General features: G+C 43.0%; 1 protein-coding gene across 1 annotated transcript in view; it reads right to left on the bottom strand.

Annotated features, from left to right (window-relative positions):
* The window catches only part of LOC122807607, a 1,864,409-nt gene that overhangs the window by 1,013,257 nt on the left and 833,652 nt on the right, over positions 1–17,500 (bottom strand). Inside the window, exon 8 of the mRNA XM_044078518.1 lies at positions 784–928. Coding sequence (XP_043934453.1) covers positions 784–928 — 145 coding nt within the window. The remainder of the gene's footprint in view (positions 1–783; positions 929–17,500) is intronic.

The raw sequence follows: 17,500 nt of genomic DNA, 5'->3' as shown, positions 1-17,500 counted from the left end.
TTTATCTTAATAAGAGATGCTGATGTCAAAGCCCTTTACATGTGGGTCTCCCACCCCCCTGACATAAAATCTGAAGATGAGTGATGTTTTGAAATATAGTTGTTTTCAAATTCAGACAAAATTCAAGCAAATGTCATTGGTAGAGATGATCTGTCCTATGCCTCTGGCTTACACTGGTAGAGGTCCATGGTAGGAATATGGCAGAAAACTTATAACTGTCATTCATCAGGAAGGCTACCTGAGATTTGGATCTGCATTTGAAACAGATGTGACAGTTGCGGTATATTGTATGCTGAACCATGGATTTTAATACATTTGCTGAGAGATAGCAGAAGATGGGATGGGACAGGTGTGCTCTCACCCTAGATGCACTAAGTGTACGCTACAATTATGAATTCAGGAACTTGCCTTGTATGATTCAGTGTACATCTGCCTCCATCAGCATATCGGTATGTACAACCAACATTCTAAGCATTTGAAAATCAGTCCTGTGACCTATATTTCACTTCTAAAGTAAATGCTCTCCAGTGGAAATTTCAAATTACACACAACACATAAATTTCACCTACAAATGTCTTTATATCTCTTTTTTTCTGTCAGCAGAGGCAAAAAGTGAAGGCTAAGCTGTCCATGATATGACTACTCATACTGATAGTCATGCTGTTGCTAAATCTGTTATCATAACGATGTGATGTAACCAGCTGTAACATTTGTAACTCAGTCTGACAAGCAGTAGAGCAGTTATCCATCAGTAATATGGTCATGCATTTTGAAGTAACCTACCTTAAATTCCCTTCTGCATCTTGATTCACAGGGAAGCCTTTAGATGATATATGTGGGTGCCTGACTTGATTACAGCTTGACTTTTGCAAGGATGTTCCATTGTGATCTGTTCTACAACCACTGTTCTGATCATCATATTGTTTATCTGTATATAAATGTAATGAAAAAAATATGAATGAATTTCAGTGGTCAGCAGAATCTAATATGCCGATAAAACATTAAATTTTAATTGTACAAAGGGAAATAAAATTCCTCTCAAAAGCAATACATGGGATAATAGAAATGCCATGTTGATTATTATATTTACCTAATAAGACATTCCCCTGGGATTCAGCAAGCAGCCGCGCAGGAATAAGTTATTCCTGCACAGCAGGGACCGTTCCTGTTCAGCATGGCAGTGCACCATGCATATGTATGAAGGTGCGGTGTTGTGCTCTAAAACAGACATGGTTCCATGTACAAGCTCAGGGTATGTGTGTGAGAGCAGAACTCTCACAATATACACACCCCCTGCACTCCAGAATTGCCTTTTGGTAATTTAAAATGAGCGTGATTGCACGTAACACACCCAACCTATCAGGATAACAAATCTGGTCAAAGCCATAAGGGACAATCGTCCCTACCAACACAAATGTTGTCAGAATAACACATGTAGCATAAGCACATAGCGCAAACCTCCCAATCCGTCAGAGTAAGGAATGTGGACAAAGCCAAAAGGGACAATTGTTCCACAAAGCAGACAGTTGATAGAATAACAGGTTCAGCATTAGCAGGGATAGTCTGAAGGGTACAAATAAAATAACACAACAAATATTTTTTTTTATAAATGCAATAAAGTTTAAGTGTAACTGTGCGGATGTGCCCGTTGCTTAGCAATGCTTAGTCTAGCATAAACAGCACAAGAAGTTAAACAGCAAGAGACATTCAGCAACTGCAGTATTTCAATAGTGTAGTGGTTTGAGTGTACGCTTCACAAGCAGCCATTCCTGGTTCAATCCCCACTATAACCTATTTGCATTTTACATGTGAAAGCAGTACATAAACATTTATTTTTATAATTAGCTACTAAATAATATATATTTGTTAACCACAGTACTGTATTAGGTCCAGATGTGAGGTGTCAGTTTAATAAAGTTGTGAAACCCCCATATAAACACAAGCGCCCCATACAGTATAGTCACACATGAATAAATGTAATGAAAGCACATTGGGGGATGTCAGGGACAGTAAACAAATTTATAATATGTAATGAATAATGAATCAATGCCATACAGCAGATAGTCTATAAAATGAAAAATAAGCAATGCTAAGCATTGCACAGTTCTGCTTACCAGGTGTAAGCATTGTGTAAATATGACTGCTGTGCAATGAGTAGCCTAGCTAAGTGGATTTGCCCATTGGTAAGCAGTGCTGAACCTGCCCTTTTAAACACTGCCAACCTTAACTAATCAGGTTTGCTTGTAGCTTAGCTTAGCTCATCATATTCAAAACCATCCAATCATGGCAAAGGGCAGGAAATTGGTCATATTTAAACCCCACAGGCAGGAATACAGCTCATAACTGGTTGCAGCTTCCCGCTGTAGGCAGTATGGCAAGAGTTGGTGAGGGCATGCACTTCCGTGCACAGCGCTGGGACATACAGGAGTCCAAGGTCATGGTAGGACTCCTGGTACAAAACCATGATGAGCGACTGCTGCAGGGCCAGTACCAAGGTTCCCAATATAAAGTGGAAGCCTGGGACCATCTCACCTGTGATCTCCCCAGTGCCACTGGTATCCCTCAGACAGGTGAGCAGGTCCGGCACCACTATGCCGACTTGAAGTGGAGAAAGAGGGAGCTCTTGGATGAGTGGGTCCAAGAAGCAAGGCAGAGGGGTGATGTCCCAGCAGTGTGTAAGTACTCATACCAATAACTGTTTACTAATGTCCAGCCTGTGTATATGATGGATAGGCATGCCTAAATATTTCTCTATTTCCCTTACAGCTGCAGCTGAGCGGGCTGTGAATCAGGAAGCCCATGCTACTAGGTTGCAAAGGCTGCATCGTGAGGCTGGTGAGTAACAATCCTGCTTATAGTAGTCATACCAAATAAATATAAAGTAGTAGAAAGTCACCTGGCAGTATAAAAACTGTGTATGGGTTATACTGAATATACCAGACAATATGAAAGTAATAGTCCCATATAGATCATATTTAAATAAAACTGTAACTGCCCGGCAGTAAAGCTCTATATCTTGGACTGGATGTGTTTACTTTGCTATTGTATGGCATTTATTGTTACATTCTCTGAATAGTAATGCTGTGTTAACCACTGTTACCCCAAACTGTGCTACATAAAAAAATGTCTAGGAATGTCTGTATAAGACTGTTGTAAGTACAAGATCAGATTGTACAACCAAGAGAGACTTAGACAGAAAACACTGAAGAGACAGACAGCAATATCCAAATAGTACACTCTGCTGAAACTTAAACTGTTGTATTTTAGCAAACACAGCCATGGTTTGAATCTTGGGAGTGGTAGTAAGCTGTATGCATAATCATACCTCTCAACTGTACAACTTTTTTACCGAATGTCCAGATAATTGGCTCATATTTTCTGCCTGTTCCTCTGTTCCCCTGTCAAATCAGTGGGATGATCTCAGAATTCTAGTCACTAAATAATGACATCTGATTTTCAGACCTCAAAACCTTCAGAAAATGTATATTAAAACAAATCCTGTCACTCTAGTTACTCTCCAATTTTATGAGAGCAATATTTAAAATATGTCCCTATCTGTACCCCCATGTTGTCAAGCTTTGTCCATGATGTGTCCATTAAGCGATTGAGGGGTATGTACATAATATTATGCATGGAATCTGAGAATATGTGTAGAAACAGTCAGATAGTGTTAAGAAACATTCCCTCCACAGGCCTACCAGGTAAGAGATGTAGAATTTAGCTATAAGACAGTCGAAGTACACACTGTGTACAAACATACCACTGCCCAAACCAAGGTTTAAGGGTATTGCAATAATACCTATACAGTAATGATTAGAGCAATCATCATTAAAGTTGTGAGTACTACAAGGTTATATAAGTTGTTAATTGACATCTCTCTCACCCCCCCCCCACAATATCCGCAACAATAATCTAAATAAACAAATCATTGGGTATGTTTACACCAAACCTACTGTTGGGACATATGTCCTATTGTTCAATAAATATTGAAATGTGTTTCTTTTAATGTTCCATGTTGAAATACTATCATTGGTGGCCTGTTGCAATCAATGTAACCTGCATGCCATTGTAATGGCCACTGTGGCACTATATATGCATGTCTTCTGTTTGCTATGCAACTCTTCCAAATCTGGTGTTTTGGATTATCTATGCATGCTCTTATAACCAATCCTGGACTGTGCTGACTATTACTAACCCACATATGTTTTAAAACGGTAACACCATAGCACATTTAGGAAGAGTGGTTCCAGCGGACCCACATCTCCCACCTCATCTGGCCGTGGCACTGGGCCCCAGCACATCTGGGACCCACCCTGTGACCTCATCATCTGCTGGTCTTGCACCACATTCGGGTGGAACCACCTCAGGGAATGAGGCTTGCCCCCCCCAGGAGCGGGAGTGGACAGGATCCTGTCACCTGAAGTCAGGTCCAGGGATTGGTGTGTAGCAAGCTTCGAAGGGAGTTTGGAGATCTGCTATGCCAGCTTGAGGGCCACATGGCCCATTTAGAGCATCAGCCTGCCCCTCCTGCTCAGCCCCCAGCAGCCACCTTCGGGGCCGTGAAGGTGCAGTGGTGACCGCCTATGGGTGGGGACCTCACTCCCACTGTTTCCATTTGGGGGCTCATGGAGTTCTGATTTCCAAATACCCCTCCCCGTACAAGGTGCTTACTCCCCATATGAGTCATATACTGCCCCTGTATGCTGTCTTGTCTGTCTTATCTGTCTTCCTACCTAACCTACCTCCACAAATATACCTACTATCCTGCCCCAACATCCCACTCTCACCTTAAAAAAAGGGCAATCTGTCCCCCCCCAAAATTTTTCCCCATACATAGCTGTCCATTTTTTGCACGTGTCCACTGGACACATGTAATCTGGTCTAATTGGTTTCACAATGCATTATTGTTGTCCTTACCCCTCTCTCAGGGGTTTGAGTGCCCAAATCTACCTCCAAATTCAGTATATATGCACAGCTGTTGCTGTAGAAGAAATTGACAGCTAAGGACCTTCCCTACACCCATCCTGAACATCCCTAGCTACTTTCCCTATTGTCTTTTCCTCTGTGTGCCCCCTTTTCACCACTTTCCTATCGCCCCTTTTTTCTTTTCCTTTAAAGAAATTAGCGGGGGGTAAGAGGGAGCAAGCACTTTTAAGCAGTAGTAAGCAGGTTTAAAGGGAGAGTGTCAAGGTTTTCTGCTACTGTCTTTGTTTTGGTTTAGGTGTCAGGTCATGTGAACCTAATATTTACATTCAGGCTGCTCTGACTCTTTCAGCTCAGGTTTCAGTACCCTGGGGGATGGGTAAATCTCACTTCCAGAAAGCCTAACAGTTTCCTGTGTGTGCTGCTTTTATTTGCAGCCAGTACTGACGGGAACTTCTCTTTGAAATGTAGAGAAGTAGTGCTTATAAGGCTTACTGTTTTATCACTGTTTAGACTTCCATTTAGCATGCAGGCACTGCTCTGTATCTTCTTCATTATTTTCAGCAGCTATGGGAAAATGCAGGTTAATCAAATAGATCCTTACTTTTTAAATATGACAACGTATGTGCCACAATTCTCTGATACTGTCTTGCTGCACTATTTTACAAAATGTAACATTTCTTGCCTTTTTTACCCATACCTCACAGTGCTGTTATCATTATAGACTCTAACTTTTGTTTGTCCTTTTTGCTTCTTCCCTCTCCATGCTCCTCACTTTTTTAATAAACACATAACATTTCTACCTCTTACTTTCCTTCTCCTAAAAATCCCCTCCCCTCAACTCTGCACTATAAGATATGTGTACTAAGTACAGTGGAATACACAAAAAAATTAAGTGACTATCAAGCAGAATCATACTGATCTGAATCGTATTTTGGTTAAGATCTGTAGTCTCATGTATATGGTCTCCTTAGTAATGTCTAATCTCTGTAATTAATATGCTACTAGGTTTCATGTAGTATATGTACAATTTATGTACTAGCCATTATTCTATTTACTTCCTTGTATGTGAAAACGATTAAATTTACTCTGAACCTTTTCTCCCTGGGCATCCCCTGTATATGGACTTCCACCCAGTCATACTTTCACACAGCAGCGGCCTTAAGTCAACTGGTACCCTAGGCAAAAGGGCTCCACGGTGCCCCCCACCACACTACCTGGTGCCCTCATCCTGGTCTAACTACATCAAATAAATACTAGAAAAGTGCCCCTGCTAGACCTGCGCCCTAGGCGGCTGCCTAGTTGGCCTATGCCTAAGGCCGGCTATGCTTTCACAGTCAACAAATGCCAAATACATGCATAAACACATACATACATAAGTGACTAGATAAATTACAGACTACCCTAGCTGTATGTGTTTTCTGCTAAACGTAATAAATACACTGGTTTCCTTTTATAATCCAGTCTGGAATGATGTTCACTTACAGATCTAACTGCTCATTGAGGTTCTTTTTCCATACATGTCCAGACTAGCACCGTGGTCATACTGCTTATGTCAATTTTTTTTGTCGGCAAATCATTCCTGAAGTGACTGCTCAGTTGCATAGTTTTTGCCTATTTTTCCGTAGATGTAAAACAGGCCAGTTAATTCCTATGTACATATTATTCATTTTAGAATGATTAGGCTTACTGTCGCAATGGCATAAGGAAGATAACAGAACCAGAATGTCAGACTTTTTAGGCAGCACAGTACAGAATTACAAGGCACACAGATATGTCCCTTATAGCTTGTTGCTGTGTTTGCTCCTATTGGTTTTAATTATTCTCTAAAGGCCCAATTATGGTGATACCTCTCAACCTAGTAGTTTCAGAAATCTACATAAGCCTTAACCTTAAGGTGGAACCACTCCCCCAAAATAAGGGCAGGTTTTCAATACTGCCCTTATGAATAGAAATGGTTGTCTGAAGGAACTAGTCAGATAATCCAATCTATGTCATTATTTAGCATCTTCGGTCAACATGGATTTACATGCAGAGCACATTTATGATGAATAGCTCAAATACACAAGTCATCACTCTGGACTTTCTGGAAGACAAGGCCCTTGCCCTGTATTATGTCTCATACAGGCTTTTATAGGTGAGATATATGCGTGGCCTACAGGGCATTGTCAGACCCCACTCTGATATATCTCCTGCATATCCACAAAATACCCAGCGCCAGAATTACATGTTCTAAACACTTAAAGCTTGCCTGTGATATAAATAGGACCTGCTGCAGAGATAGGTATGTATCCCAGAGACTACTCCATCTATGGATCAGGCTCCCCATCTATGTGAAGCAGAGTTCCTCCCTAACCCAATTCATGAGCAACTTGTACAATTTATTTATTTCTTTATTTCCAGTTAGTTTACCGGTGAAGTAGATTGTCCCCAGAGAACCCATTTTCAGCTGAGGCCCGGGGAGAAAAGCTCCATGAAACACATTACAGTAAGGATATCAGTCGAATAAAATAACAGTACATATCAAATAATACAAAGCGTGAGCACTGTTGCCCATAGTGTAAAAATATTGTGCAGATAAATTTTAACAAATTCACACAGTAAAAGTGAAAAGCTGTTTACACGATTTACAGAGTGTGAGACAATTGGATGGGAAATCACAAATTCATCCATGGTTTGGCACTTATGTCTCTAATGGACACGGGTAACCTGTAAATGGTTCATCTCCCAGTCCCATGCTTACACTTATCAAGGTTAACAGAACGTGTCAGAGATTTGGGATGCATGGCTAAGCTTAAAAAGGCACTTGTGGTCGTTACCGTAGTAAACACCTATGAACCTTTGAACAATGGTATTTGTGAGCTCTGATTTTTCGAGATGTCCTTTCTAGAGTACTACATGAAGTATTAGTCATGATGGAGGAGGAATAGTTCTGAATGATACAAAAAATGTAACATTATAAGCATGCAACATCAAAGCTGCACGGACCAAAAGCAGAGGAGAGTGATGTGAATTACATAGGGTGCCCGATTAACAAGTGCAAGGCGCAGTGTATTGTTTAAGTGCACCCTGCATCCATACCAGCCAAAAGACTATTGTGCTGCAGTGTGTAGATTTCCACACCAGTAAACATGTTGTGTATGATATGAGCATGTGCACAAACACTGCTGGTGCAGTATGGCTGTAACACCATCATAGGTACTGTCCAGAAAAAAACAGTCATCCGTAGGCATATCATAACAAATGGCTCCCCCATCACCACCACCACCAGTACCTACTATCCATATCTGTTACCAAGCAACAGACTTGAAATAGCCTATGTATGTGTCCCAAACATTCCACTAAAGCTAAAAATTCCATAAACAAACCCTTTCAATGAGTAAAGAAACACATCTGTAACTCCATAAACCAACCCTTTCATGGAGTAAAGGAACACATCTATACAAAAGTACATTATTTACTTATAATATGTGAGTTATCTGCTGCCATACCCTCTACCTGGCATACTCTGACTTCCTCATCTGGGTATTGTCACTACTACTTATTATAACAGTCCCCCAGATTCAGCAAGCCCTGCAAGGTGTGCAGGACTAGTGCATGAGCTCCAGCAGGCAATATGTCTGTCGTGCAATCCAGGAATAGGCTGTAGTCACGTGCATGAGTGCACCTGCACTAGTCCTGCATGGACTCACCCCCTGTATGAACATCACCCCATTTTCATGTGAAATCCATGCAAATGAGGTGATTTTGCGATCCAGGAAGTTGTAAGCCAGCTGTGCAACAATAGTGTAATCTGCATAAATGTACTCAGCCACTAATCGAGTACATTTCTGAAAAATACAAAACGGAGCCATGATAGCCTCAAATAAAGGGTGTATATTATGTAGAAAGCATGTCAATGGCCAAATATATGGCCATTGGCATGGAAAACAGTTAAAAAAAAAAAAAATTAACTTAATTTTTTTCTAGCCGATCTTGCCTGTTTAAGCATAGGACAGTGGCGCACAAATGTGATTGGGTGAAAATTAAGATAAAAAACTAAAATAAGCATTCTAACCAAAATCTCTATTTTGCCATTATACTAAATGGCAGGCAGAAGACAACATGGCCAGTGAATAGTGGATACTAAGGGGGGAGGCTCAATGAGGGACCTGTAACTATGCATCAGCAGGCAGTCCTATGCAAATGAGGGGAATGATACTGAATCCCAGATTTCCCCTGCATGTATTTCAGCACCCAAAAGTGTAAGAGCAGGAATAGCTTGGTCCTAACCTAGAAGTTAGCTGACATCATGGAGGGGTGTATCAGGCATACTGTAAGCAGATTGGAGCCCTGTGGCTCGCGTTTGCCCGTAGCTTAGCAGAGCTAAGCAAGGTGGTGTGTCTCAGGTTGCCAAGCACTCTTTACATTGCCTAAGCGGGTGTGCACAACACACACTGGTTTTAAAAAGGGGGAAAAAAAGTAAACCAGCAAATAGCAGCTCTGTGCATATTTGAGCACTTTGTTTAAGTGGTGCACCCCCAGGCTTAAACAGGAAGGCAATGGTAAGGGAAAACAGCAGTCGGAAGGTAATCAGGGAGAAATAGCATAGCTGGCAGGTGAAATGTATCAGAATCAGCCAATTACCCAGGCAGCAGCACAGCCCAGAACACTACTTTAAACTATCCAAACACCTTTTCCTCTGGTTTTCCCACATACTCTACACCATTGTTGTATACAAGCGGGGGAATTTTAACAAACAAAAACAAGAAAATGATAGGGGCTGCAATAGCTATCATGCAACAACAAGTGGAAGAAGCTAAGGGTGGTGAGGATGACGATGCTGCCGACCAACCCACAGTCAGGAGATGGATAAGAGTGTACAGACCCAGGGTAACCTACCAGTGGCTACATGAGCTGTAGATAGTGGAGCGTTATAGGGTGGACAGGGACCTCATACAGCAAATTGTTGAGCTGTGCTGGCCATGCCTCACACACACAACTAACAGAGGGGAACCCATCTCAGTGGATACCAAGGTATGTGTAGGCCTAAGAATGCTAGCTACAACAACCTTCCAAAGGCCAACTGGGGATATCATGTGCCTCTGACAGGCATCAGCATCCAGGGTACTCCACCAGTTCCTTGATGCCATGTCAGCACATGCTGGTGAGCATGTATATTTTGCCAACACCCATGAAGTGTTGGCCAGCAATATGCATCTCTTCCACCAAATAGCAGAATACCCTGAGGTAGTGGGTGCTATAGACTGCAAGTACATATGCATCAACGCACCACCCAGTGAGTGAGGTAGGGTCTACATCAACCACAAGGGCATCCCCTCCATCAATTGTCAGGTTGTGTGCGATACCCAGGGCATAATAATAAATGTGTGTGCTGGCTGCACTGGAAGCTATCATGATTCCCACATCTGGCATCTGATACAGCTGTACCAGAGATTTTCCAAAGGGGACATCTCTTACAGTCACCTAGTAGGGGATGCTGGTTATGACTGGATCCGTGGCTGATGACACCCATCATAAATGCACACACACCCGTACAAGAACTCCATAATGAGGCACACACACTGACCATAATTATAATAGAGCGTGTGTTTGCGATGCTCAAGTCATAGTTCCGGTGCCTGTATACATTGGTGGAGTCTTGTAGTAATCACCAGCTACATGTACTCAAATAGTCATCTTATGTGCCATGCTACACAATATGATCCTGTGGAAACAGCTTCAGCAGGAAAAGCATGGGGCAGGGTCACACAGCCCCCCCACCATTGCCAAGGTCTGCACAGCCACAGAGTGACTTGGAGGAAGAACAACATGAGCCTGCCCCAGTAGGAAGAACAAGGTGTGCTTGATATGCCCTGGTATTTGGCAAAGAGGCAACGCATAGCACATACACTGACACAGGAGGGACCCAGGGAATGACACTTTTCTCTGATGCACAGATACAGTAAAAGGGATGCCAAACATGACACTACCTGTGCCCAACCACATTTAGGGAGTGTACTATGTGCATCCGACAGAGGCAGCCCTCCAGCACCATCCTCAATACTGGCACACCCCCAAGGTAAGTCACTCACCTTACCAATTGCCAAATGGAGTAGTATGTGTTGTTACCTGTATCTATGATATTGATGTGAGCATGAAGGGAATCGGGTGGCTGAATGGGATGCCAGCAGATATTAGACACCTATAGTGGCAGCATGAGATCTGTAACAAATACTGGTGTCACCATAGTAGCCCGTACTACACATGGTGACAAAACCCCACTGCAGGAAATGTGCTTGCCCACATGTGTGACCATATGACGCACACATGCCAGTCAGGGAGGTTCACATACCCAATAAGAGTCTTAGCCAGCAGGACAGGTTTAAACAAACACAAGCAAAGGCTGTGCTAAGGCCTCTGAATGATGCCTGTGGGTAACCTCCCCCCCAGGCCTACACAGACAGACTACATCAGGTCAGGTAGTTGGATATTAGTTCTGAAGGGTAGGAAGTTAGAAACTAATATGTAAGTCAATCAAACCTAAGATCTGTAGTACACTCATATGCCTCTAGTCAGCATGATAGGTTAGAAAACACAATGAAATAGAGTACCGGACATACCAGTAGAGTCATAGCGAATGTGTACAAGTGTCAGGTGTGCCCCCCCAATCCTGTGTAGATGTAGAAACAGTCAGGTGTGCCCCACCCATATCCTAAGTAGACATGCAGTAACAGTCATGTGTGCCCCCCAATCCTATGCAGACATGTAGTAAGGTGTACCCCCCAATCCTATGTAGAAATGTAGTAACAGTCAGGTCTGAACCCCTCCACTCCCATGTAGCAATGTAGAAACAGCTGTGCCTCACCTAATCCTATGTAGACATGTAGTAACAGTCAGGTGTGCCCCCAGTCCTATGTAGAAATGTAGTAACTGTCAGGTGTGCCCCACCACACTCGCTTGTAGCAATATAGAATGAGTATGGTAGAGATCTAGTAACAGTCAGGTGTGCCCCCTCCATAAACTATGTAGACATGTAGTAACAGTTAGGTGTGCCCCCAATCCTGTGTAACAATGTAGAAACAGTTAGGTGTGCCCCCCATACCTATGTAGACATGTAGTAACAGGTGTGCATCCCCCAATCATATGTAGAAATGTAGTAACAGTCAGGTGTTCCCCCCACCTCACTCCTGTGTAGCAATGTAGAAACAGTCAGGTGTGCCCCTCCCCAATTCTATATACATATGTAGTAACAGGTGTGCCCCCCAATCCTGTGTAGCAATGTAGAAACAGTTAGGTGTGCCCCCCAATACCTATGTAGACATGTAGTAACAGTCAAGTGCCCTCACCACAATCTTATGCTGAAAAGTAGAAATGGTTTGGTGTGCACCCCCAATCCAATGTACGCATGTATTAGTAACTATCAGGTGTGCCCCCCACTCCTATGTAGAAATGTTGTAACAGTCAGGTGTGACCCCAATCCTATGTAGAAATGCAGTAGCATGTATGGGTAGGTATAATACCAGTGGAGCACAGATGCCCAGAGGTGGCCAAGGAGGCAGTTTAGATTGTAGCATTTGCACAATATGCAGGTATGTGTGTGTTAGGTTGGTGTGTGTTTCATTTGTGTGAGAGTGGTCAGTATGTATGCATGTTGAGGTTTTACCTGGTGGCCATTGCCCACTACTGCCAATGACAGCACCAAGTCCTCACAACTACAGTGCACCAGACAATCCCCACCAGTATAATACATGCTATGAGAAAGCCATTGTAAATGTATGGTGGTAATATGTGTCATCACCTCAATAATGGACATGACATGGCTGTTGGCCTAGATATACAAGCAGTACACAGGGAAATGTACCCCAGACATACAATATATAATGTGTAACTGTGAAATGGACACACCCTTGAAATTGTACATACAGGTATGCATCACATTATCTGGCCCTGTAGTAGGGAATAGCGGTGTCTTCTGGCCAAACACTTGTAGATCACAAAGGTGGTAGGACTGATGTAGTGGGGAACAGCTGATGCACCTGCACATGCCACCATAACTGGAATGCCCTATGCATATCTGTGAGTCAGATGGAAGTAGTGCCCATAGCACACATGCACCCAGCTCACCCAAACACCAACCACAGGTACCTCTTTGGGCGGATACCTGCTGTTGGGAATGGGCATATGACCCCCACCTGTGTATGGCAATAGCAAAAGAATGCAGCATGCAGTGCAGGTGTCCCACACAGGTGTGTCCCTAGCTGTAGGTATCACCCTTCCAGCATCCACACCACCTGATCAATACAGATAGAAAGTATTGGCATGAACACCTAGCACACCTACTCGGTCACCCCAAGGGAATATACTGTATGGTGGTCTGGGACTGTAGGACTGACAGAATGCAACGGCTTGCTACAGCTGGCCTGCATCACCACAAAATGGCCTACAGGACCCTGTCAAAGGCCTGAGCCTCACACGTACTGCCAATGCATGCTATGTCATGGCCACCCAAAGAACAACATAACACACTCCACATAAGCCATATGCAAGGCCATGTGGACAAACCATAGTAACATGTCCACTGCATGAACGGTGGACCAACACCAAAATACAGCTGTGATGAGGTGATAACCTTAGGGAAAGTATCACAGAATGTATGCATAATGTATTGAAGAGGACAGAATAATAGAGGGGGGGTGGGAGCATGGGCAGCATGGAATGTGCAAGGTCCCACACATAGCTGTTTGCACATATTAACCCTGGCTGAAAACATCTAAATTGGTGGCTACAAACCTGCCCATACACCACAATAGGGGTAATTTCCTGACTTATGACTCCTGCCTCTGGGTAACCTGTGTGAATCTGTACAGCTGTGAGGTATTGCCACAGCAAGATAAGGCCATAATGTCATGTCGATGGATGTACAAGTATGGGATCCTCTGTCAGCACTGTACCAAGTGGTTGAACTGGATACACAGACGCAGCAGCAAGTGTCTGCAGCTCCCCCTCCAGAATGTCATAACTTTCCATGAATATGTAGGCATTTGCCCACAATACCAGACACAGCTGCATTCACCCTTGTTCCCCAGGCCATCACTGTGAGCAATAATGTCCACCTGACAGTACTTGAGGATATAAAACATCACAGTGTATAAGACTACACATATCTGACTATCTCTCCTAGCACCAGTACCATGCAGCAGAAGTACCACAGACACAATCACCTACAGTACACACTATCCCTTGCAAAGTTTGACCCCATATTGGCAAATCATATACAGATATCCTGCAGAAACAGTTTGCTACCTGTAGTTGTACAAGATAAAGGTCTGCACTGCAGTAAAAACTATCTGGAATGGATCCACATATTCAATACAGAAGGGCATACTGGGCATGCTCACACACTTAAACAAAAGAAGCCCATGTTAGCAAACAGCAATGGCCCATACATATCTGACAGTTGCAGATGTTACTGCATACACTCCTCTGTCTGCACCAGTCATGCTTTGCACACACATTGGATAGGAATACAGACAACACACTATAATATGCCAAACGTAGACATACATATATGTGTGGAAGAGTGTGACAAAGAGTTATCCATCATGAGGCCTGTCCCACCCAGCACACAGCCAAATGGATACACCCACATGATGTGTAAATGTCACTCACTGTAAAAAGTAGCCACTTGTATCCATCATCATTACAGACTATGTGGTGCAAGTGCTAGCTGTGCAACATGACTGTACAAGGCAGTAGTCATCTAGCAGCTGTATACATGTACCTGCGGAATATAACCCTGCATGTGCCTGCATGTGTTGTGTCAACACCTTGATGAATGGGTTACGGTGATTCACACACACTGCCATCCCCATAGCTTGATTATGATAAGCCTGCAGATGTCATCCACTTTGAATTACACCATTTGGAATGGAGTAGCCAAGTAATCTCTGTTGTGCATCCTAAGACAGCGTATGCTGTAGTATGATAAATGACTTAGGTAGGACTTCTAATCCCATACATGGCAATTTTGTGTGTGTGTGTGTGTGTGTGTGTGTGTGTGTGTGTGTGTGTGTGTGTGTGTGTGTGTGTGTGTGTGTGTGTTTCTGTCTGTGTAGGGGGTAATGTTTTTTAGGCTAGTCACACTCACTACAATTCAAATGCCCTACTTTGGCAAGGCTGCAGATGTCATTCACTGTGAAATACACCTTTAGAAACATGTAGCCCAGTAATATCTGTGGTGCGTCCTATAACAGCTTAAAGCTGCAGGTTGATATAGTACTTTGGTAGGGGTTATATAGTCCCACACATGGCAAGTGTGGATTTTTGTATGTGTGTTTCTACATCTGTGTAGGCAGCAATGCTTTTTAGGTAAGTCACACTCACATGACATACTTTGGCTAGGCTGTTGGTGGCATTAACTGTTAAATATACCTTTTGGGAATGAGTACTCCAGTAAGCTGAATGGCGCATCCTATAAATGCATAATTCTGTAGTGTAATATACTGGTTGGGTAGGAGTTCTAATCCCAGACATAGCAGGTATATGTGTGCCTGTGTTTGTCATTCGTATCCTGTGTGGAGGTGTCTGTGAGTGTGTAAACAACTGGACTCATTGTGGAGCGTGTTTTACAAATTTCTTATATGGTGGCCCTTGTATATGTCACATGGTCCACCTTACAAGGATAACAGATGTGAAATAGCCAAGAGGCTGGGGTATCAATCCATACCCCTACATGTGACATCAAGGCCTGGCGAACAAAGTTAGCAACTCTTATATTACACAGAGACCAGTCCCAACCCATGTCTCAGACACAAACACACTTGCCTAAGCAACAACTGCTATGCTGGTAGTACACTGCATATTGCCCACAGATAATAACCATAGTGTAATTGCAGTGGATGACAGAGGGCATGGCACCCTGTCCATCAGTACAATACGCATGTACATGCAGACAGTGTGCCTTCAATATGCTGCCACTAGATGCCTGAAACACCTGTGGTGCCATCCAATGTGACCCACAAAGGACATACCATGCCTTATACACATGCCCTGTATGGACAGATACCACTGACACCAGGGAATACCTGTATCATGCTATCAATGTAGATGAAGGGTCAACATGCTGTCCATTACCTGTTCCCAGCACATGAGGCCAGGACAGGCACATCTGATTATAACAATCTGTGTCCACAACATGGGCCAGACACCCCAGGTACATTTCCACAAGTCACTGTACATGCATGAGGGATATGTGCACATCCCAGACAGCATCCATGTTATGGACTAAAGAGCACATACATGGCAAGTATTGAACAGCAATGCCCATACACAATAGTTACCCAGGTGACTGGATGGTAAATACAATACCCACCTGTGTAGGCCAATACAGACAATGTTTACACTGATAGGTCAACACTTCTTTTTATTCAGTCATGGCATAGAATCATAAGTGGTCATGATACCACAACAACTACAACCAACAAAGTACAGTCCAAGAATTAAACATCACTGACAGTGACTGTACAGCAAACTGACCTAGAAGCAGTTCTTTATGTGTTACAACATTTTCTGCCTGTCGATATTTTTTCAGACAGTGCTTACATACTTAATTCTCTGCGGCTACACGTTTACATGGGCAAGGAGAGGATTTGTTGATAATATGGTAAATCACTCAAGCATGCTTCTGTGTTAAAGACTATTTGGAATTTACTTCTTAGTCAGTCCCTTGTGGGTTAGTACAGTATTTTACAGGTAAAAGCTCATCAGAAAGCTACAAATTAAATTTTTTATTTAAATAAGTATGCAGATCAAATGGCAAAAAATGCAGCCAGGGAAGGAATGCAGTTGTATCCTATAGAACACCTTTCTGGTGTACCAGATAACACTACTACAGTACATGCCATACAGACATTTTCAGCTCAGAATTTGCAACATGATTTGCTGCAGATCCAGACTAAGTTTGGAAGGAAGGAAGTTGAAGGAAGAATTAGAGAAATGTACTGTTGTAGGACGCAGTCCAGGGCAATATTATGCAAAAAGTTTTGAAGATGGTTCTAGTCTTCCTTATATTCCGTACCAACAGGCACGACAGTCAGTGAAGTTTAATCATCAGGTAATGGGACGTTTGGGCACACAAAAGTTATGGCCCATTGTAAAGAACAAGTACTGGCATCCACAGCTAATGAAAAGGGGCTGCACTGCTGTCCAAGGAAGGGATCCACTGATGGACAGTATCGGGTTCTGAGGCAAAAATTCACCTTTCAGCACCATGGTCCAGGGACCAGAGAGATGTATAGGTGTGGGGACAGTGACCAGATTAGGGAAAACTATTTTTGGCGCAGAAAGGGGGGGGGTCTGTACTGTAGCAATGGATGGTTTTGAACTAGCAAGAGGTACCATGGGCAAAGCTTGAGGCAATGGTGCCAAGGACAGTACCACAGTTGTAGGTACCAATGAGGAGGATGGTATTGGAGTTGGTGGTTGGAGTCGAGATATAGAGTGTGACACTGTAGAAGGGATTTGAGGCCCCAGTGATGAAGATTCTGGTGTCAATTTTGGTAATTTTGTTTTTGGTTCTGATTGAACTGATTTAGTC

This window comes from Protopterus annectens, chromosome 7.part1, assembly GCF_019279795.1.
Source record: "Protopterus annectens isolate FY-2018-M chromosome 7.part1, PAN1.0, whole genome shotgun sequence".
Taxonomy (NCBI): domain Eukaryota; kingdom Metazoa; phylum Chordata; order Ceratodontiformes; family Protopteridae; genus Protopterus; species Protopterus annectens.
The sequence above is the reverse complement of the archived record's forward strand: the minus strand, read 5'-3'. Positions and strand labels throughout refer to the sequence as shown.